This window comes from Octopus sinensis, linkage group LG5 (genome assembly GCF_006345805.1).
Source record: "Octopus sinensis linkage group LG5, ASM634580v1, whole genome shotgun sequence".
In the NCBI taxonomy this organism is placed as follows: domain Eukaryota; kingdom Metazoa; phylum Mollusca; class Cephalopoda; order Octopoda; family Octopodidae; genus Octopus; species Octopus sinensis.
The window spans coordinates 46,933,483-46,956,313 of NC_043001.1; the positions used below are offsets into that span (position 1 = coordinate 46,933,483).

The window sequence follows — 22,831 nt, forward strand, 5'->3', positions numbered from 1 at the left end:
CAAGTGCTGTCAGTGCAGGTGGCAATCTTGACGTGCTGTTGTAACCCTCGGTCGGCCACTGAGTGGATGATCATCCATGCTATTTGTGGCATTATATTGTTCCCTCAGCCGCTCAGTTGTCCAAATACTGTAGTTCAAGTCATTAGCAATGACTCATGGACATTGACCAGCATGGAGATGTCCAGTGGCTTGCTCACTCTGATTTCGTATAAGTTTTGGCATGTTTGCTGCATTTGGGAAATGAATGAAAGGCTGGTAAATTTGGGTGCTTTTCATACCCAATGAACCAACATTCTGCACATGCATCATGCTTTTCATAAAGATGCATTCATGAGCATTACCATGTTCATGAAAAGTATTTTCATAAGAGAGTGGTGTTGTGGGTCAGCGACATCTTTCTAATGTCAAATTACCTACAAATGTGATAAAATTCAGATAATCTCAATATCGTGTGTCAAACAAATAACCTTTTACAGTGCGACATTTCTTTTGTAGTTGAGTACAAATATATATATATATATATATGTATATATATATATATATATATAAACACACATGCACATATATATATATATATATAAAACAAATGGTAGAGACAGAAAATGGAATACATGGAAAACTTAATTGCTCACAATGATTATTGTGACACATCCTGTATCGATTCCTTGCAGGTGAAAAACTATACAGTTAGTGCATAATTTATTTAACAATTATTTACAGCATATTTTTCAGACCAACACATGTTTATATACGCACCACACAAATGCATTAATACATTTATGTATGACACTTCCTGTTTCTCTTCTTTCTTTTTTGCTGTTTCTATGTTTTAATTCATATTTTTCTGTATGAAGTACACAAAAGTCATTACAGATAATCTACTTTCGTATATGCATGTACATGTGTGTGTGTGTGTGTGTGTATGCATGCATGCTCATGCATCACTATTTGTTTTATCAGTTTCAGCTCAAAGCCCTGGCCATGCTGGTGCACCGCCGATAATAAAAACACACATACACTATAATGTATCTATTCATTCTAAAAATCTTCAGCCACATTCAAATCTATATATCTGATTGCCATTGTTTTTTAACATTGGAGAAAAGCTTCTCCTACATGCAATTCACAAGTGTAAAGGGACTTTGAAACACTGTAGAGTTTTGATAATTTTATTTGTCTCCTCAGCTTATCTTTTTCCCTGGCTCTTTAAAACTTCAGCAGTTTTCTCAAGATTCGCTTTGGATCTGTTTTCGACTCACGCTACCTTATGATATTCTATCTATCATTGATGAATCTAACAAGACCACAAATTATTTGCTGAAGTATGCTGATGCCTGCCAAATAGATAATAATGCATGGGGTGCACCCAGAACTGCAAAAATCCAAGCAATAATGTATGTGTCCATTTAAAACTGGCAGATTTAAATGTGGCTATCAGATTGCTAATTTCATTATTTGCACTCTACCTATATTTTACCCTACCTTTGGTATTCAAGTGCTAGTTTTTCCACTTTGTGTTACATTTATATGCTTGTATTTGGAAATCATTTTGAAAACAACAATGTGTGCCTAAGTAAATAGAACAGCATAAGTTTGCAGTTTTATTTTATTTGAAGAACAAAAAGAGATCAATAAAAAAAAGAAGACATAATATACTCACACCATAAAATATTCCAAATTTTTTGGGAAGAGTGACATTCATAGACTTGGGAATATATTTAGCCAAATTTGCAATAACAGGATCCTTATATCCCCAAATAATGTCACCAACAGTCAACGTCTTGAAGGGTTTGTCCATAAATGTGAGCAAATTTACAAGCGTTTTTATAGTTGCATTTGTGTATCTTACAAAATTGACCACAGTCTGAAATGATCAAGTATTAGAAGACAGTATAAATCAGAAGTTTTATTATAAAATAAAGCTTGAGAGTGTTAAAAGTGAACAGTTTGAAACTGTTCCTATGGCTTAAATATTGTGTAAACATGTAGGATTACATCAAATGTGCAATGCTCAGTTCACACCCTCTTATTTGATTATATAACTGAAAGAAATATCTGATTTGAAATTTATCAAAAACTAAATAAAGTCAGAAAAATACTGCTCTACACATGTGATCAGTATTTGATATAACTATAATAGTTAGCCACTACTAACTACTATAGCCATTGTGACTAACTGTTGTAGATACTATTATAGATATTAGCCTGTAGTTCATACTTTACTTGCAACTCTATCCTAATCACTCTTAGGAAAACTCTTCCCAATACCTTTTCTCCATACTCTGTTCTCACCACCATATACACATAATCACCATGTATGAAAGATTTTCCAATCATTGTAACACAATGAGGTGAGCGGCTGTGACAGAATTCCTCTCATACCCCTTAAATGCTCAAAAGAACTAACTCCTATCCTCACCAAACTCCTCAAGATTCTATTACAGTGTTAATCCCTGGAAACATGCTACAATATCCAAACAGATTATTGACCAATCATATTCCACCACAAAACTGATGATTTCAGTTGTCAATAATCTTTCTTCCTTGGGTATCTCTCCCTCCAAAGAAGGATATACTGGATATTTGTTCTCATTGTTAAGCGCTGGTCACTCACCCTTCAACAAGAACAATATCATTGCACTTGATGTAAGCAAAGATTTCAACCATATCTTGCATGAGAATCACCTGGAATATGGTTAATGTCCATCTCTCATTTCTTGGATCAGAAATTTTCTGCAAAATGGCAAAATTGTAGCATATGTCAATAGAATTCTCTCTCACCCACACTATTAATTTTTGATGTACCTCAAAAGATGCTGATATCTCTAACACACTTCCAACAGCATCAAGATATAACCACTAACAACACACATTAAAGAAACGGTTTTGAAAAATATATAATAAATATGCAATAAAACCCTTAAAAATCACAACAAATGCTAGGCTTCACAATCTCAAATAATCTCTCATGGTAAACTTATATACATGTAACATTGCCAAAATAGCATCACAAGGACCAGGGTAAAGTAAAGATCCCTTTTGGTCATGAATGAACATGGGACTGCATCTAAAAGGCTCCCCTCCAAGGCACAAGTCCAGGCAAGATTGTTTATGGAAGACCAGCAGTCACCCATGCATACCAGTCTCTCCTCTCCGTGCCACTGATGTTGTCCAAGGGAAAAGCAAAGACCAATACATCTTGGCACCTGTAGCATCACAACTCATTTCTACAGCTGAGTGAACTAGAGCAATGTGAAATAAAGTGTCTTACTCACGAGCACTGCATACAACCAGGTCCAGGAATTGTAATCACTACTGCATGATTGTGAACCTGATGCTCAAACCACTGAGCCATGCACCATCACAGGGACTAGGTTTCCAAGAAATATTTTAGCCCTAATCAATTGCTGACCATCTACAAGGACCTAGATTGGAGTCTTGCTCTACAAACTTCCAAGACAAAATCAAAAAGAAAACCATCTGATTGGCAGGAGCTCATAGATACGGAGTTACTTATCTCTCTCTTCTACTGGTTCTGCTTTTCTGAACTAACAAGCTTTCTACTAACAGTGTTTAGGTCCACCAGATGCATCTGATAGTTTCTGCAATATTTCACTCCAAAACTCACACTAAATACATTTACTCAATCATTCTTTTTATGAGCTGCACACTCCTGGAATTCTTTCTTTGCCCATGTTTTCTCCTGCATACACTGACCTACAGGTATTCAAACTAAAGATGAAATATAGTGATATCAGTAAAGAGAACAAAAATTAGTTGCTAAGTAGGAATTGCAGATAATATATACAAAACTGATTAATGATGGTTGGTGACAAATGAACAACAGCTCAATACGTTTTGACAGCAAGAACAGGTGAAATACAATTTCACCCATCAAAGAAAGTACACTGCTGCAACAAGACCATTTTGCAGTTAGGTCAAATACTGCAATGAACATATGAGGTAACTTTAGAAAAACAGAGATACTGCCTTTCATCCTTTGACCAATTAATTAAAATCTGATGTAGAATCTGATGCAAGGGTTGCTGTAGTAATATAAAAACATATGTTTATGTTGTTAGCTGTCCATAAATACAGTAACAGAGTTTTTATCATTGCTGTGCTTTTTTTTTTACCTTTTTCAATAAGATGTAGGATATGTTTTTTTCCCTAAAATTATAGTATCCCAACAAGGCCAAAGGTTTACTGGCAAGAATCAATAAAAGAGTAAAAGAAAATCACAATAAAATAAAGTGGATGGCATAATTGGTAGAACTTTGGGCAAAAAAAACCTTGTGGCATTCAGTTTGTATCCCTCTATGTTCTAAGTCCAAATTCTGTCACAGTTGACTGTGTCTTTCATCTTTCAAAAGTTAATCAAATAGGTACCACTGGGGGACAATATAGCCTTAACCTACTAGCATTTAAACTGGCCATATCTGGCCAAAATATTCATGTACAAACTGCCCACATCTAGTCTCATACATCAACCCTATAATGTCATTCTAAAAATTAACACTTACCTCATCAAAATCTTAAAGCTACAAGATAATGATAGCCTAGCAGGTGAAACCAGTAAATAAATAAATGAGTAAACCTTTATGAAGTAACATACCAAAACTGGGAGGTTTGGTATAATGACAACATTAGATTCAGGTCCTGCAGACTTCTCTCTGTCAAAGATGTAGTATTTGTTTTCCCGATATGATACTGTACCATTTTCTAGGACAACATCAACCTTTTCAATATGTTCCCTGTAATTCAAGAAATTACCCAATTAGACAAAAAGCTGAGGATGAAAAGGGAGAAGAGGAATGGAGATAGAAAAAGAAAAGTGGGGAGAGACAAACGTGAGTGATAGTACATGCATGAGAGAGAAAGAAAATAGGCAGAACTGTATAGAAGGGAGGACAGAGCTGAAGTGCTACTGAGAGTGAGGAATGTGCTGAGAAGTTGATGAGAGAGAGAAAGAGAGAGAGAGAGAGTGTGTGTGTGAGAGAGAGAATGGTGTTATGAATTAGAGTAGGATGAAGGAGAGAGAAGAAAGGAAGAATTAGAGAGAGAGAGAGAGAGAGAGAGAGAGAGAGATGAAACCTACTTGTATGTGTATGGGCCAGTTTCTGTAACTGAAGGGTTTGTCCCATTTTTCTGGATTGCTTCACTGTTGGTGTAGTTGAAGACATATACTTGGAAATATACAGGAATCGGAGGATTGAGCCAATTATTGAATGACTCTGAATTATTGGTTAAAGGCACTTGCTGATTGGATTAGTGCATTAATGGAAGAGAAAATAAAAAGTTTATTTTTGTGAATTGTTCATTATAAATATACATATGCTATATTACATAGTTTATTTTTGACAAAAAAAAAATGAAAACAGAACACACTCAATGTTTAGTATGTGTATGTATAAATACTGGGTTGAAAAATATTCTTGGATGGAAAAAAAAAATCAAAGGCAGCTTTCATTATTTTCTATCCAAAAGGTTTTTTTCAACCCGATATTTACATGCTATTATTTATAGTTTTACATGTACTTTGAATCCAATTCCAGAAAATAATTATTCCACATTCTCTCTCTCTCAAAAAAAAAACAAAACAAAACAAACATCCATCCATCCATCCATACATCAGTAGTTCATATATCTGAAAAAGAAGCACTCTAAAACATTAGAGCAGTAATATATTGATAGAAGGGTGATTGTTATGGTTGGTCAGAGAATGACAATTGGTTTCACACCTAAAAAGCACTTAGCTGTATAGGTGACTCATCAGACTCAAATGAACAGAGGCACATATCCTCCCTACATGTTTTTCTTCCTCCGTTGTATAGAGATTGTGTGCTTTTGAATCTGATGAGTCATCTATACAGCTAAGCGTTTTATAGGTGCCAAACCAATGGTCACTCTCTGACTGGCCATAATAATGAACCTTCTAAATATCATCATCATCATCATTGTTGGGTTGGACAGTTTGACCGGGGTCTGGTAAGCTAGGAGGTTGCCAGGAGGCTCCAGTCTGATCTGGCAGTGTTTCTACAGCTGGATGTTCTTCCTTACACTAACTCAATAGGTCTCCTCAAGCAGTGTGTGTGTATATATATATATATATATATTATATATATATATATATATATCATCATCATCCTTTAACGTCCGCTTTCCATGCTAGCATGGGTTGGATGATTTGACTGAGGACTGGCGAACCAGATGGCTGCGCCAAGCTCCAATCTGATCTGGCAGAGCTTCCACAGCTGGATGCCCTTCCTAACTCCAACCACATATATACATATATATATATATATATATTGAGACCTTTGGAGATATGTTGTGCTTGAGAAGACCCAGCAAGCCAAGTGAGACTGTAACCATGGCCTATGCCAGTGCAGCATAACCAGCCTATTTAAGAGGACCCTTCAATCATTGGGCAATAAACTGTTGAGGCAAGTGAAGTTGTTGTCATGTCCGATGACAGTACTGCCTGATTGGCACCTGTACCGGTGGCACGTAAAAAGCACCATTTGAGTGTGGTCGATGCCAGTGCTGCCTGACTGGTCCCATGTTGATGGCACATAAAAAGTACCATTCGAGCATGGTTCTTGCCAGTGCTGCCTGACTGCCTCCTGTGCCGGTGGCACATAAAAAGCACTATTCAAGCGTGGCCAATGCCAGTACTGCCGGATTGGCCCTTGTGCCGGTGGTATGTAAAAAGCACACACTACACTCTTGGAGTGGTTGGCATAAGGAAGGGCATCCAGCTGTAGAAACTTTGCCAGATCGGATTGGAGCCTGGTGCAGCCTTCTGGCTTACCAGCCCTCAGTCAAACCATCCAGCGCATGCCAGCAAAGAAAGAGGACGTTAAATGACAATGACAATGATGATGATATATATATGTATATATTTATATATATATACATAGTTAATCCAAACAAGAAAGCACAAAAAAACACAACGCGAGGATGTGGAACAAATATAGTATTATTGGACGCTCAGGAGAGAAGGAAAGAAGGAGGGTTTAACGTTTCGAGTGGAGCTCTTCGTCAGAAACATAGGAGAAGGAAAGATCCAGAGAAGGGAAGACAGAGGAAAAAAATCGCCAACGGTACACACGCAGTCATATACAGATATATATATCATCATATAAAATACAAAATGGGACAAGAACACAAAACATCCGGATAACTAGGTAATACAAAAAGGGACAACAAAACATACATGTACACACACACACACACATATATATATATATATACATACAGTAAATTTGACAAAAAGAATACGAGTTTGCCATGGAGCATGGAAAATCAGATATTTCAGATAGAGTCCTTCCTCAGGGAAAAATTGACAGGAGTGAAATTAAAGAGAAACAGAACAGTTTTACATCATCTAAGAAAAACTGGTTGCAGTTGATAAGGAACACAAAACCACTGGAGCTTCATACAGAGATGGGAAAGAAGCAGGAGAGTAAAACTGGACCAGTGATATAAAAGGAAAGAGGATGGAATAAGGAGAATAAGTAGGCAAACACTGCATGTATTTTAAACATTTTCATCATGCATTGGCCCCTTATGTGGAGGCGCAATGGCCCAGTGGTTAGGGCAGCGGACTTGCGGTCGGAGGATTGCGGTTTTGATTCCCAGACTGGGTGTTGTGTGTGTTTATTGAGAGAAAACACCTAAAAACCCCACAAGGCTCCAGCAGGGGGTGGTGGCGACCCCTATTGTACTCTTTTGCCACAACTTTCTCTAACATTGGCCCCTTATGGGTGAGACTGTACAAATAGTCATGGTGCATCATAAGGTGAAGACATGCCTTGTCAGGTGACTTGTCAACAAGTACCATGTTCTTTAATCACCATTTTGTTTATTTCAATTAGAATACATGCTGGTATACATGTGTTGGAATGAAGAACAGTTTTCTTAATACATGAAAGGCTTCTTTCAGTTTTTGTCTATCAAATACATTGATTAGAATTTACTTAGCCTGGAGCTATAGTAGAAGACCCTTGCCCATGATGGCATGCAGTGGGATTGAACCCAAAACCATGAGGTTGTGAAGCAAACTTCTTAACTATACAGCTATGCTTCTCCTGTTAACTTGATGCCATGTGGTGAGCATAACTGGAAACTGTAACTCAGGCAACTGAACACAAATGTTCCCATAAGCATGGTTTCCTTTTCTGTGTCCCGAATGATCTCAGAATCTAATCACTCAGTCTCTGCAAATTGTCATCTTAGTATTATGTGCATGGAATGATGCATTGTCATTCATGTGGATTCTCAGGCCACGCACCAACAATGAGGTTGCACAATACCCCTGATTTTGTACATTCTGATTGCAATCTGTTTGGCAAACTTCTTGCAGAAAAATGGGTGGAAAAGGTCATAGAGGTAGTTAGGGTCTGTGATAAAGTGCTTAAACTCAGGCTAGTCTTGTAGAATAGCATAGCTACAATTATCTCTGCCTATGCCCCGCAAGCAGGCCTACCAAATGAACAAAAGGACCACTTTTATGATATTCTTCAACAGGCTACCTCAAACACGAGTGACAATGATCTCATTTTTGTACTGGAGATTTTAATGGGCATGTCGGCCAACAACCTGGTATCTTCCATGGTGTATATGGGAGCCATGGAATTGACACTCTCTGAAGAATGTACCCTCCAGCATAGACTAGTTATTAGTGACTTTAGACTCAAGGCCAGAAGGATGCCAAGAAGCAGACCAATCTGGAAAAGAAGGATTTGGAAAATTAAGAACCCTTCTCATGGTCAGAGATTTAGGGGCATCCTCATTGAGAAAAAATTGATGAGAGGGAGGAGGAGCTACAGACTTGTGACATAAAAGGCAACTGGGAATTCCTGCGAGACAGCTTGCTGAGTGTCACAGACCAAATTTGTGGCTGGTAAAAAGTCCCTTCCAGACCTAGGGTAATGTAGTACTGGAACAATACTGTACTGCCAAAGGTTGACCCAACTGAGGGACCAGCGACCCAAATTAACAGTACCCTGGTAGATAAAGCAATTAAGGATATGAAGACTGAGAAAGCCCCTGGCCCATCAGGAATCACTGTTGAGATGCTTAAAATATCTGTTGGTGTGGGTCTAGTCACCTATATCGTAAATCAGGAAGTTCACGAAGGAGTCATACCCAATGACTAGTGTAGCAGCACCATAGTCAACTGCTACAAAAGTAAAGGGGATGCTTTAGACAGAAATAACTACAGAGTTATCAAATTGCTGGATCAGGTGATGAAAGTTATGGAGAGGGTCATAGCCCAAGTGATTAAGGAGAAAGTTATCCTAGATGAGATGCAGTTTGGTTTTGTGCTAGGTAGAAGCACCACTGATTATCACCACTGTATTTCTGGTAAGGCAACTGCAGAAGAAATACCTAGCCAAAGATAAACCTCTGTACTTGACTTTTGTTGACTTGGAAAAATCCTTTGACAGGATCTCCCGATCCCTTATCTGGTGGTCAATGCAGAAACTAGGGATAGATGAGTGGTTGGTGAAAGCCATACAAACCCTGTACAGGGATGCTGTCAGTAAGATGAGGATTGGCAACGAGTATAGTGAAGAATTCCGGGTAGAAGTAGGAGTTCACCTAGGACCAGTCCTCAGCACCCTCTTATTCATCATAGTCCTCCAGCCAACAACATCTACGCTGATGCCCTTGCTCTAATAGCTGAGTCACTACCAGAACTAGAGATGAAGTTTCAGGTGTGGAAGCAACGTTTAGAATCGAAGGGCTTTAGAGTCAACCTAGCAAAAACAAAAGTCCTAGTAAGTAGGAAGGCAGACAAATCACAAACCCCTTCAGGTAGATAGCCCTGCTCAATCTGTAGAAAAGGCATGGGTAGAAACTCTATATGTACCTGATGTAAGCTACGGAGACATAAGAGGTGCAACAATGTATGCAGCAGATGCACAGGGGCAATAAACACTGAAGATGTACAGAAAATAGATTCCATCACATGCCAGGGGAAAAAAAACTAGAAGTAGTTGATAGCTTCCACAACCTAGGCAACCAAGTCTGTAGTGGTGGGTGGATCCTCTGAGAGCGTAGCTGCTAGAATAAGAATACCCTGGGCAAAGTTCAGAAAGTTCCTACCTCTGCTAGTGACAAAGGGCCTCTCACTCAGAATGAAAGGTAGACTGTATGATGCATTTGTGCAAACTGCCATGCTACATGGCAGTGAAGCATAGGCCATGACTGCTGAAGACATGTGTAGACTTCAAAGAAATTAAGCTAGTAGACTTCAAAGAAATTAAGCTGGATGCATAATATCAGTGAGCATACATGACAGAGTGTAAGTGTCCTAAGAGAAAAGTTGGACATAAGAAGCATCAGATGTAGTGTGCAAGAGAGACAACTGCACTGGTATTGTCATGTGTTGCATATGGATGAGGACAGCTGTGTGAAGAAGTGTCACACCCTAACGGTGGAAGGAACCTGTGGAAGAGTTAGACCCGAGGAGCACCATCCGAATGTGGTTGATGCTAGTGCACCCTAACTGGCTCCCATGCTGGTGGCACGTAAAAAGCACTCACTACACTCTTGGAGTGGTTGGTGTTAGGAAGGGCATCCAGCAGTAGAAACGTTGCCAGATCAGTTTGAAGCCTGGTGCTGTCTACTGGCTTGCTAGCATGGAAAGCAGACGTTAAACGATGATGAAGATAATAATAGATGAATGGATCGGTGGAGATATATGTGTGTGTGTGTGTGTGAGAGAGAGAGAGAGAGGTGGGAGCATACAGCATCAGAACTTGAAAATATACCACTAGAATTCTAGAGTTACTACATGTACATGTACCAAGGATCTGATGTCACACTTGAGCTATTTAATAACTTGAAATTCTTTGGATACAACAACCCACTCCCAAATGACATAGCTAAGGACATTAGAAAGTTAAGAGTTGCTAAAAATGTCATTGTACTTATTTTCTGATAAGATATGTACAAAGTTAATACTAATAAGTTTAATCAGCTAGTAATTAGTGTCACTAATAAGTACCAGAAAATTACTGATAAAACATATAACTCTACAAATAAATAAGCTAAGGCAATTGCAAAAACAGAAAAAAATCCATATAGATAACAGAGATGAGTTCTTAGCTAAATGTGAAGTAACTATAACATTAAGGGATCATAGTGCCAAGTTGATAAACAAGCCAAATTATAGGTTAATTAACCACATTAGAATTAAGTTAGAACTAACCACTAAAAAATATTCAAGAGACATAAAAATTAAGAAAAATATCAATCTACAACAATGGACCAATAGTACCTCAGAACTATCATGGATTAGGAATATTACAAATAAGTTTCATGTTGGGTTTGCTCAAATTAATATTTTAGTTTTTTACTCTTCAATAGCTTGATCCCTGTAAATTAAAGCGTTAAGTTGTAAATGCAATTTCACCAGCATTTTATTTGTAGAGTTATATGTCTTATTGGTAAAGTGATAATGTACGCACACAAGAGTGTGCTCTTCAGAAGCAGAGTGGCTTGGGAACAAAAAAAGTTTGACTGCTGATCTATTTCTTGTCCTAATGGGATCATATGACTATGCTGACACATATGACTTAATCAGCTCATATACATTAGACCTCTTAAAATACAAATTACTAAATGCAATGTCTAGCTATACCAAGATGATGGTTTAGTGGTGTCACATATATGCAAAAGCCATGCTTTAGACCAGTGATTCTCAAACTTTTCAAAAAATTTTACATGCCGGTCCCCTTACAGATTTTCAGATGATTCACAGTCCCCTATAAAATGCAGTATAATTAACATTAAAAAATTACATTCGTGTACTGTATTTTACGGACTATGAACCATACTGTCCATAAACCCGCAACCCTGAAAACCACAGCTTAATTCACACAATAGCCCATTAGGGTACCGTAAATACACATGAAAATATGGGGAATCAATTCTCATTTGGTCACAAAACAAATGAGAAAAGAAAACAGTCTGAAAATATCCCCAGCATCCTGTATTAACTGTGTAAGACCCATTTATGCCTATTTGGCAGAAAGAAACCACAGGTCATACACCAAAAATTACAGTGGTTCTCAAGTTTTTGACATCACCTTCCCCTTTCACCATGTTTTGGATGTTATTCTTCCCCATTGGCAGGTCATTCCTCATATTGATTATCCAAGAAGTGCACTTCAACCAATTTAGCTATTTTCGGCAGAAGAATTGCAATAGCATCCCAAAATGTATAGAAGTTTCTGCCAGTTGGACCACTAGTATGCACAGAAAACCACAATTTTAGTAGAAACATTGTCTTCTTCACCTCTCATGAAGGTTTACCATCCCTTTTACTTGAATCCCAGATACATAACATGACATAAAAAAAAATTATATAAGAAATTATTAATTCACAAAAACAGATCATCTGTCATTTTATTTACAGTAAAGTTTAGTGTGATGGATGTACTTGCTTTGCAGTCACCAGCTCTTCTGTATTTGGCTCTGTTTTGGAGAGGGCAACCCTCATATCTGGTGTGACACACAGTCAATTTTGTAACTTTGTTTTGATGGCAAGGAGAGTGGAAAACACAGTCTCACACTCATAGGTGGTTGGAAATGGCATCAGTACTTTAAGAGTCATCTTTGTGACATCAAGATATGACTGTGTCATTTCAATCCAAAAGTCAGAACAGCACAGTTCATGGAAAAAAAAAAAATTTGAACTGCCATCATTAACCAAATCAATGAACTGCTTTTGAATTAAATTGTTTTCTGTAGACAGATTGCTAACAGAGAGTACAAATGGGTTCCTGATAAAGTGTCAGTATTTGTCAAAGTCATGAAGATCATGAAAATAAAAAGATATTTCCCTGCCAAGTATTGACATATGTTGTTTCATGAGTTCAACGATATTGTCATCGACTTGAAGCTTGTTTTCATCGATAGTGACTTTTGCTACAGCCTCGGGCTGACCAAAGCCTTGTGAGTGAATTTAGTAGACAGAAACTGAAAGAAGATCATTGTATGTGTGTGTGCGTGTGTGTGTATTTGCGTTTGTTCCCCCCACCACCACCATTTGACAACCAATGTCGGTGTGGTTACATCCCTGTAACTTAATGGCTTGTCAAAATAGACCAATAGGGTTTTACTAGGCCTACAAAGAATAAGTCCTGGGGTCGATTTGTCTGACTAATGGCAGTGCTCCAGCATGGCGACAGTCAAGTGACTGAAGCAAGTAATTGTATTAAATTATGGCTATTATTTTAAAACAAGTTTAAGAATAACAGCAGAACATTCACCGGTAGAATGATTCAGTATTAAGACTAGACACAAATTTATCGTAAAGTTCAAGTTGACTCGGACAGGTTGAATAAACTGATTAGTGAAACTTGAAGTCAACTTGAACTTTGCAATATGTGTGTGTGAGTGTGTGTGTATGTGTGTGTATCTATCTATCTATCTATCTATCTATATATCATCATCATCATTTAGCGTCCGCTTTCCATGCTAGCATGGGTTGGACGGTTCAACTGGGGTCTGGGAAGCCAGAAGGCTGCACCAGGCCCAGTCTGATCTGGCAGTGTTTCTACGGCTGGATACCTTTCCTAACGCCAACCACTCCATGAGTGTAGTGGGTGCTTTTTACGTGCCAGACGGAGCTGGCAAACAGCCACGGTCGGATAGAGTTTTTTATGTGCCACCAGCACGGGGGCCAGGCGAGGCTGGCAATGGCCACGATTGGATGGTGCTTTTTACATACATATACACACACACACATACATATATCTATAGTAATAAAGATAATATTCGATGGATGGAATTTATAATTTTAATTCATCGCTGTATGCATTTCCACAAATCACAAGTTTCTTACAATTATAGCCTGTATTCCTGAGATGGTTACAGTGTGTAGTATCCATAGACATTGGGTGGATTAAATTCCTGCAGTCATTTCTTCAAAGGATATGACTCAGGCATTCATTTACCCAGGCCATATCGCCTGAGAAAATATACACATCAATATGATCCATCCGATGTCCATAGATATGATGGACTGTACTGCAATCATTCCAACAATATGGACTATGATCACAAGAAACATGTGATTTGTGGAAATGAACGTAGTGATGCATTAAAATATTTATAAATTCCATCCATGATAATTATTACCACATTATATTGGCACAGCTCGGCAGAACCCCTAAAATCTGCTATTCCCAGCTAGTATCATTAGGCTGTAGCTAGGATAATAAACTAGGAACTTTTATATGCATATTCAAAAACATTTCCCATAAACAAACTTAAAGAATACATATATCAATATATATATGTGTATATATATACATATAAAGCGCTCTCTCTCTCTATATATATATATAGTACAAAGGTAGGGGTTATGAATGTAACCCACTATGGGATATCAATTATCCAATATACTGTTGGTAAAGTACCCAAATTCTTAATACATAAATGAAACAGCTGTAAGAAGTAGTTTATGAATTTCAATAATTTATAATATGACTTTTAAAATATGTATTTGTATTATTTTTATTATTATATTACCTATTGATTTATATAATGTTTTGTTTGCTTTTGATGTTCTCATTTGTATACTTAATAAATAATGTAAAATTGTAATATCCGTAAGTTGATGAACGAGATGAATTTGATTCTCTATTTTCTTATTTGTATTATATATATATATATATATATATACTAGCTGATGTACCTAGTAATTCCCAGGAAAGCAGGGCTTATCCCTTGGTTCCATCCATTCTCATAATTGTTTCGCTGATCCAATAATAACAATACAATAAGTTATGAATACCCAAATTGTGAAGTCAGTTATGTAATAACATGAAATCAGTTACCCAGTCATAAGAATTCAAGTAAAGTAGCCCTGAAAAGGGCTTTTGTGTGTTCCCAGAGAATATTACCCTCAGTGGTGCTAGTGTTGGTATATTTGTGAATAAGTCACTAACCGAAATAAGTGGATCTATTGTTTAGGAAAATACTATTTACTTGTTTAAGTGTTGTGCTGGATAAATTGCGAAAATAACTCTAACATTTCAAATACTAAGAAATAAGCATACTCAATTTGATTTATACCAAATGATTTAGGAAACTGAATGGATTAGTTCCCTTGGCTATACATACATATATACATACATACATACATATATACATACATACATATACATACATATATATATACATACATACATACATATATATATATATATGCCGTTTTTACTTTTTCGTTTCTCGTTGAGTTCTACGTCTATTTGTGGTGTCCTGTACACACGTATATATATTTATATATGCATGTATATATACATGTAGATGTAGGTACATACATATATGTTTGTATATATGCATATATGTTAATTATTACACTATTGTATGACTGAGTGCCCTCGCGTCGATTCGATTTGTTTGGTTTCGTTTCTTCTTCTTCTCTAAGCTGGTTTTTATATATAATTATGATGCGAAACTCTATAACTCCTTCTTCTCTCTCTCTTTCACCCTCTTTGGCTTCCTTCCTCTCTATCTCTCTCTCTCTCTCTCTCTCTCTCACTCCTCCTCATCTCTCACACAGCTGGATCGACGAACTTCCTTTCCTTGGCGGCCTTCTTCAAGTAAACATGTTTCTTCTTGCGCTCGTGAAAAAATTTTTTTCCTCGTCTAGGCTTATAGGCCCTCATTATTTGTTTTCCTGTCCTGTTTCTACCCCTTCTTGTACTGTATTTTTTGTAATTGTATTTATATTTTGTATTTGTTTTTAATTGTATTGGTTTTACGTCCTGTTTTTGTCACAATTTTTTTTTTCCTTGTTTTTACACCTCTGCAAAGGAATTTTATTTAATTCTTTCGCAGGAAGGACTAGTTCAACGAGATGTGTTCTGTCCTCACCTTCGAAACACGCTGGAGTTGAACTAGGGACAGCTGATGAAAGGGATTTTTCCTTGTGTAGTTGTCTTGTACTCTGTTTTTTCGTTGTTAAAAAAATGGTCCGTTCCATGCCGTTTTTACTTTGTCGTTGAGTTCTACGTCTATTTGTGGTGTCCTGTACACACGTATATATATTTATATATGCATGTATATATACATGTAGATGTAGGTACATACATATATGTTTGTATGTATGCATATATTTTAATTATTACACTATTATATATATATATATACATATATAAGCAATAAGATATAAAGAGGTGATGCTTCAATTTAAGTAACTAATTCAACTGACTCTCAATTATATATATATATATATATATATATCATCATCATCATCATCGTTTAGCATCCGTTTTCCATGCTAGCATGGGTTGGACGGTTCTACTGGGGTCTGTGAAGCCAGAAGGCTTCATCAGGCCCAGTCAAATCTGGCAGTGTTTCTACGGCTGGATGCCCTTCCTAACGCCAACCACTCCGTGAGTGTAGTGGGTTCTTTTTACGTGCCACCCGCACAGGTGCCAGACAGAGCTGGCAAACAGCCACGAACGGATGGTGCTTTTTATGTGCCACCGGCACGAGGGCCAGTCGAGGCTGGCAACGGACACATATATATATATATATGAGAAAACATGTTCAAAAAGAACAATTCAAACTTTCTGTGGGATCCAAAAAGAGAGAATAGGTGATTTCTAATAAGGATTCATGAAAAACAGCCAAAACGGGTAATAAGAATATGAAAATAATATTTGAGGAGATTCGTTATAGAATCTACTGTATTTGAACATTTTACTATCACTGAAGATAACAAGTATTTTGCGTCAAAGAATATATGATAGTGAAGATAGTGATAATGAGGATACTGAAAACTTTGTAGCAGCAAAATAAGTACTTATAGTGGTTCTGATAAAAAATGCTCCTTCAAGAGCAAGTAATTTGAAAAGACATTTAGAGTGCTTTCATCTAAAAGTCTTAGAAAAAGTAAATGAAAAGGATGAAACAAGTGTAAAAGGCCCAAGTGCACAAGAAGCAAAGCCAAGTACTTCAACTTCAGTCAGTGGAATATCAACTGCAAAGCAAACAAGTGTCACAAGGTTCTTTACTTCTGACAAAATAACGATAACAAGGACTGCAGAAACATTTAGGAAGTGTCTTATTGATTTAGTTGTAAAAAAAGATAAGGAATGGAAGATAAGGTACAATTGATAACCGAGGCTAAAACTATATTACAAGTATCTATGAAAAACTAATTAAAAAATATGTTAAAATTACAGATGTTTATTACTAAAAATGTCTGAAAAAATGGAAAAATTGCTTTTCATTACATTCGCTTAACTTTTGTTGTTGGAGGAATGGCAGTGTCTTACTACACCTGAAGTAGTTGACTATTTTGGCATTTTGCAGGAATTCTTTCCTGAATCCCCACAAAGATAGGCTTGGGTGTAGCTAAGCGGTAAGAAGTTTGCTTCCCAGCCACATGGTTATGGGTGCAATCCATCTGCATGGTACCTTATGCAAGTGGTTTCTACTGTAGTCTCAGGCTGACCAAAGCCTTGTGTGTAGATTTAATAGACAGAAACTGAAAGAAGTCCATTGTATATACGGGTTTGTCCCCCACCACCACTTGACAACTGGTGTTACTGTGTTTACATCCCCAAAACATAGTGGTTTAGCAAAAGAGACCGTAGAATAAGTATCAGGTTTATAAAAAAAGATAAATAAGCACTGGGGTCAATTTGTTTAACTAAAATTCTTCAAGGTCAATACCAACTAAAATTCTTCAAGGCTGCAACCATTATGACTGAAACAAGTAAAAGATAAGATGAAGATATGACAATTTTGATGTTTGTTTAAAACCTTAGGTGTAACTAGATGACTGGACATTATGAAACAGTCAGAGCTATTAAAAATGAATATAGAAGAAAAGCCAGAATGAAAATGAGACCCCCCCACTACAAAAAAAATAATAATTTAAACACCAAGTAGGTAAAGCTGCAATATGCTGTCTTAACAGAAGCACTGGGGAGTTTTGGCAAAACAAGAAGCTCCAGGCTTTGGTTTTGGTGTATTTGAAGGTCATCTACTATCAACTTTACTTAAAAGAATATCAACCCTTTACGATTTAAACTGGCCAAATTCAGCTGAAATATTCTACTTGTTTTATGTTCAAACTGGCCAGATATGGCCTCTCACCCCTATCCTATAATGTCATTCTAAAAATATACAATTGCATCATCAAAATCTCAAACCTAAGCATTACATTTGATAAAATAATCTGAAGGGTTAAAGAACTCAGAGAAAATTGATCTGATAAGATTGCACACAATGAATCAGAAGTGAAAGGTTTGTGTGAAGATTTCACCTCAAATTATTCTGACACTTCCACATTACTACAAAGAAATTTTCAGATGGAACAAGTGGTAGTACATCTTTGAGATGAACTGATAAATGTAGAACAAAAGTTCTAAATCAACTCCATGGCTGCTTGGTAATCCATTTACACAAGACCCATTTCAATACATTGTAGAAAGGTTCATGTAAATGTCAGAATTAGTGAACAGTTTTGAAATTGATGTGGACAGTATTAAACTTATGATATCATTTTACAAAGGTGATACTGACCAGAAATTAGTAAACAAGTGTTATCTAAAGGAATATCTGCACCTTAGAAAATTTCAGGACACATAAGAAAAGATGTCAAAAATGCAATGTGCAGAATTTTTTCAGCTTATTTGTAAGCAACACCTAGTTAAACAGTTCCCTAATATTGGTTTCAAATTTTAGCACAAGGCAACCAATTTTGAGGGAAGGTGTAAGTCAAACACATCAACCTCAGTGCTCAACTGGTACTTGTTTTATTGACCCCGAAAAAATGAAAGGCTAAGTTGACATTGGCAGAATTTGAGTCCAGAATGTAAAAGACAGACGAAATGTCACATGTCACTGAGAATTTTGCCTGGCATAGTAACGATTCTGTTAGCTTTACCGCCTTAGAGTTACCTAATATTACTCATATGTTTAAAGTGTACTTGACAATATCTATCATGAATTGAGAAATAGGAAAAAAAATTTTTCAGACCTATCCTTTATAAAGAACAAGTGTCAATCATGACTGAAAAGCACTTAAATTCTTTATGTACAGTGTCTCCAGAAAATGATATGAGGATTTCTTACAACAAAACTGTGAGTGAATATGTTGCTAGAAACAAAGAGTATATTGTAAAATATGCTTTCATATAGCATGTACTATTTCATGGGATGTATGTTAAATAGTGTTAATGGTGTAATATAAGTAAACAAATAGTGACGTTCTAATCTTTTGCGTGTACAATTTCATATCCTATGTCATTTTCCCAAGATCCTCTTTCATTTGATGAAGATATTTTAAACTCGTTGCATTTATAATCTTTCTGATGTCTAATAATGGTTATCGATGTGTACGAGCCTTTTCTCAAACATATTTCAAATGTATTTGCGAGGAACTGAAAAAGCAAATTTCACTTTGTCATACTTTTTTTGCCCCGCCTAAATTTGTGTTTTGCATGCTCAAAGAGATCAAAGATAATTTTCTGAAATAGTGTTCTGAATATGCTTTAGTGTTTCTAATGCATTTAGAAAAGGTCATTTGCTTAGCTGATATAGTTTTTGTAAAGTATTGAACATTTGCAAAGAAAAAAATAACGAAAGAAATTTTTCTTAAAGTAAAAAATGTAGTAAATATTACTCATTATGCCCCACCCATCCCTACCCAAAACCTGAGATTGCTCCCACCACAAAAATATAAACACTCTAAAGTAGCTAAAAAATTATAAAATAGCCAACCGTAATTTATGCCATATTTTCCCAGCATTTTCATTCAAGTTAGTTGACAAGCCTGAAGGAGTGACTTCACCTGGTTATATAGGTGATCAAACGAGAAATACTGAATATAACTCTCTAAAAGTGTTCCTGAGGAGAGATGTCTAGCAACCCAAAACTTTTGTCTCGCAGTTTCCCCAAGTTCCGACTAGTAGGTATTTGTATACAAAGTAGGATAATCTAGATCGGTGAAATACAGTCTATTACTATGCATATTATTTACATTTGACGGACATTTGTCCTCATCTTGTTTGCTGTTAACACAACGTTTCGACTTATATACACACCAGCCTTCATCAGATATCTTGGGGAAGATTTCGAACCTGGGTTCTCATTCCTAAGGTATTTTTCGATGTTATTATTATTATTATTATTATGGCATTCCTTCGATATAACTCGACAAAATCAAAACATTTCCCTTCGGGTATTTCCGTAGCTTATGGAGTATAGATATAATGAAATTATACCAGCAATATCTCATTTTAATGCATCCTTGCATATTTGTTCTTACCTGTTTCAGTCGAGTTATATCGAAAGAATGCCATTATTATTGTTATTATTCAGGTCACATCGAAAAATACCTTAGGAATGAGAACCCAGGTTCGAAATCTCCCCAAGACACCTGATGAAGGCTGGAGGGTATATCAGTCTAAACGTTAGGTGTTAATAACAAACAAGGTGAGGACAAATACCCGTCAAATGTAAATAATTCCTCATCTCTTAAATATAGAACTGTATTATTATTATTATGCATGTTCTAACGATTGCACAGCTGATCATATAAGCAGGCCACACGTTACCCTGTAAATGCATTTCAAGGAGTAGCCTCGTATATTTTCGAATAAGAACGTAAACAAGCCTGATTACTTCTACAGTGAATTCGATTGCTATTTCTTTGTGGACAAGAAGTTTTCGAGATCGATCGCGATTGAGGAGTCGAAAGTCTATTAAAGAAAGTATTACTGATATTTCCTTTGAAAGAATATTTCGACTCGTTGATCTTGGGGGGTCTCTTCTGGGTCGTCACGCCCAGAGTGACAAATAGCATTACTTGTAGCAAATAGGTTATGTCACTACTCTAATAGATCAAACTATATATATACAGTTATTTAATCGATCGAAAGTATTACTATTCCCTTTGAAAGAATATTTTAACTCGTTGATGTCGAGGGTCTCTTCTGGGTCATTTCAAACGTTTGAAACGTTAATGCTTTTCTGTTTTTTAAGAAAACCTAATGACTTTTGTGCTTGCCTTGTATTCTAACATACTTTTTCTATTCGTTTAAGTTTACAACAATAATATAGAGTGCCTTTCCGAACGGTCATCCTGTTCTTTACATGGAGGCTGTAACATTAGGGAGAATTGGCAGTTATTTCCAGCATATCTGATGTCTCCATAAAGGCTCTCTCACGAGTTCAACGTACACAACAAATGGGTGTGTTAGAGCATGGATGAGACTACAATATATTCGTAAACACAGACACTCACAAAGACACACAAAGACAAACAAACACTCACAGAGCCAGTAAAACAAAAAGAGAAAGGCAGGTAGCAAAATAATTTAAACATAAAATGGATTGAGTAACAGACGAGAGAGAAAATGGAAAGAATAGATTAATTGAAAGGCAGTCGAGGAAAACAATGATAAAGATAAAACCGAGAGTTCGATAAATATACAAAACAGCGAAAGAATCAGAACGGTAGGACATACAGAATCGAGGGTGTATGATTACGAGAGGCTTAACGAGGAGTAGAGATGTATATGATAGATGAAGGAGAGAAACAGAATATATACTCACATCATCGATTTTCTTTCGTAATATATAGCTAAAAAGTGGGAACATACCACCACCAATTGCCGCTATAACGAACCCTGAAACAAGTAATCCTATTATTGGTTTGGTAAACAACATCTTGAAAGACGGGTAAGATGTGATCTGATTAAACAGGCAACTTAAATCGTTGACAACCAACCGAGTAAAGATTATAAAAACAGCGGTTTAAATCAACAAGGGAGACAACTCTACATAACTGTGTTCGATATTTACTGGAACGCATGGGAGAGAGGAGAGAGAGAGAGAGAGAGATGGATGATGTGTGTGTGTGTGTGTGTATGTATGTATATGTATGTGTGTGAGACAAACGAAAGCGTGTAGCACACAACACAAACAGGATGAATTATATTTTTAATAACAGTTTGATTCAGCTTCGCCTGACTTAAAATTGCTTGGGCGTGTACACACACACAAACATTCACAACTATAAACATGTATATCCTCATACACAAATACATTCTACTCTGATCAACTTACTCACAAACATATATATATATATCACACGGCCACAGCCTTGGACTGAAACATATAAAGGAAATAAATACATACATATACACCTACATAATCACATACATACGTCGTCATATATACTCTTTTTCTCACCCTCTTTTTGTTGTGAATCTCTCTTTCTGCTTTCCACTAATACATATTCCCATACAAATAGACATTCACAACTACTTTTTCTGCAGTTACAAGGTATATGCATAGAAACACACACACTGATTTAATTCACTTCACTTTTGCTTTTACATGTACTGATATCAAATCATAATAATGACGTCATGTACATGTTTTGTCTTGGTGTAAAAGATGGGCTACTGCAAATATTCTGCTCAATACCACAGATTTGCTTGTCAGTTGTTTGACCTGAACCAGTTGAGCATATGTCTTGGTGACTGAGTATATGTGCATCTTTGATCATGAGCAGGAGTAGTGCGGGAGCATCATAGCTATGTGTTGAGAGGAATTCTATGGGGTTTAAATAATTCACTTCTGGAAACGTGGGGGTTTCGTCCAACATCCTTACACAACCCTTATTCAGGGACCTGTTGAGTGGGATGGGCTACTCAGCCTGAAGAAGATTCTAACTGGGACCCACCTCCAAGGTCATGCGCTGTTTGTTATAATATGAGATCACCATGTTACACACATATGGTTGTGATACATGTGCTTTGTGTACTCTTATCAGATGGGT

General features: G+C 36.6%; 1 protein-coding gene across 2 annotated transcripts in view; it reads right to left on the reverse strand.

Annotated features, from left to right (window-relative positions):
- The window catches only part of LOC115211913 (scavenger receptor class B member 1), a 48,632-nt gene extending 26,811 nt beyond the window's left edge, over positions 1–21,821 (reverse strand). For both annotated transcript variants that reach the window (XM_036503396.1, XM_029780661.2), the window contains exons 1-4: positions 21,601–21,821; positions 5,099–5,259; positions 4,616–4,754; positions 1,661–1,864 (exon numbers count right to left, since the gene is read on the reverse strand). In XM_036503396.1, the coding sequence (XP_036359289.1) occupies positions 1,661–1,864; positions 4,616–4,754; positions 5,099–5,259; positions 21,601–21,714 (618 nt within the window). In that variant the 5' untranslated portion in view covers positions 21,715–21,821. The remainder of the gene's footprint in view (positions 1–1,660; positions 1,865–4,615; positions 4,755–5,098; positions 5,260–21,600) is intronic.
- Between the last annotated feature and the right edge of the window lie 1,010 nt (positions 21,822–22,831).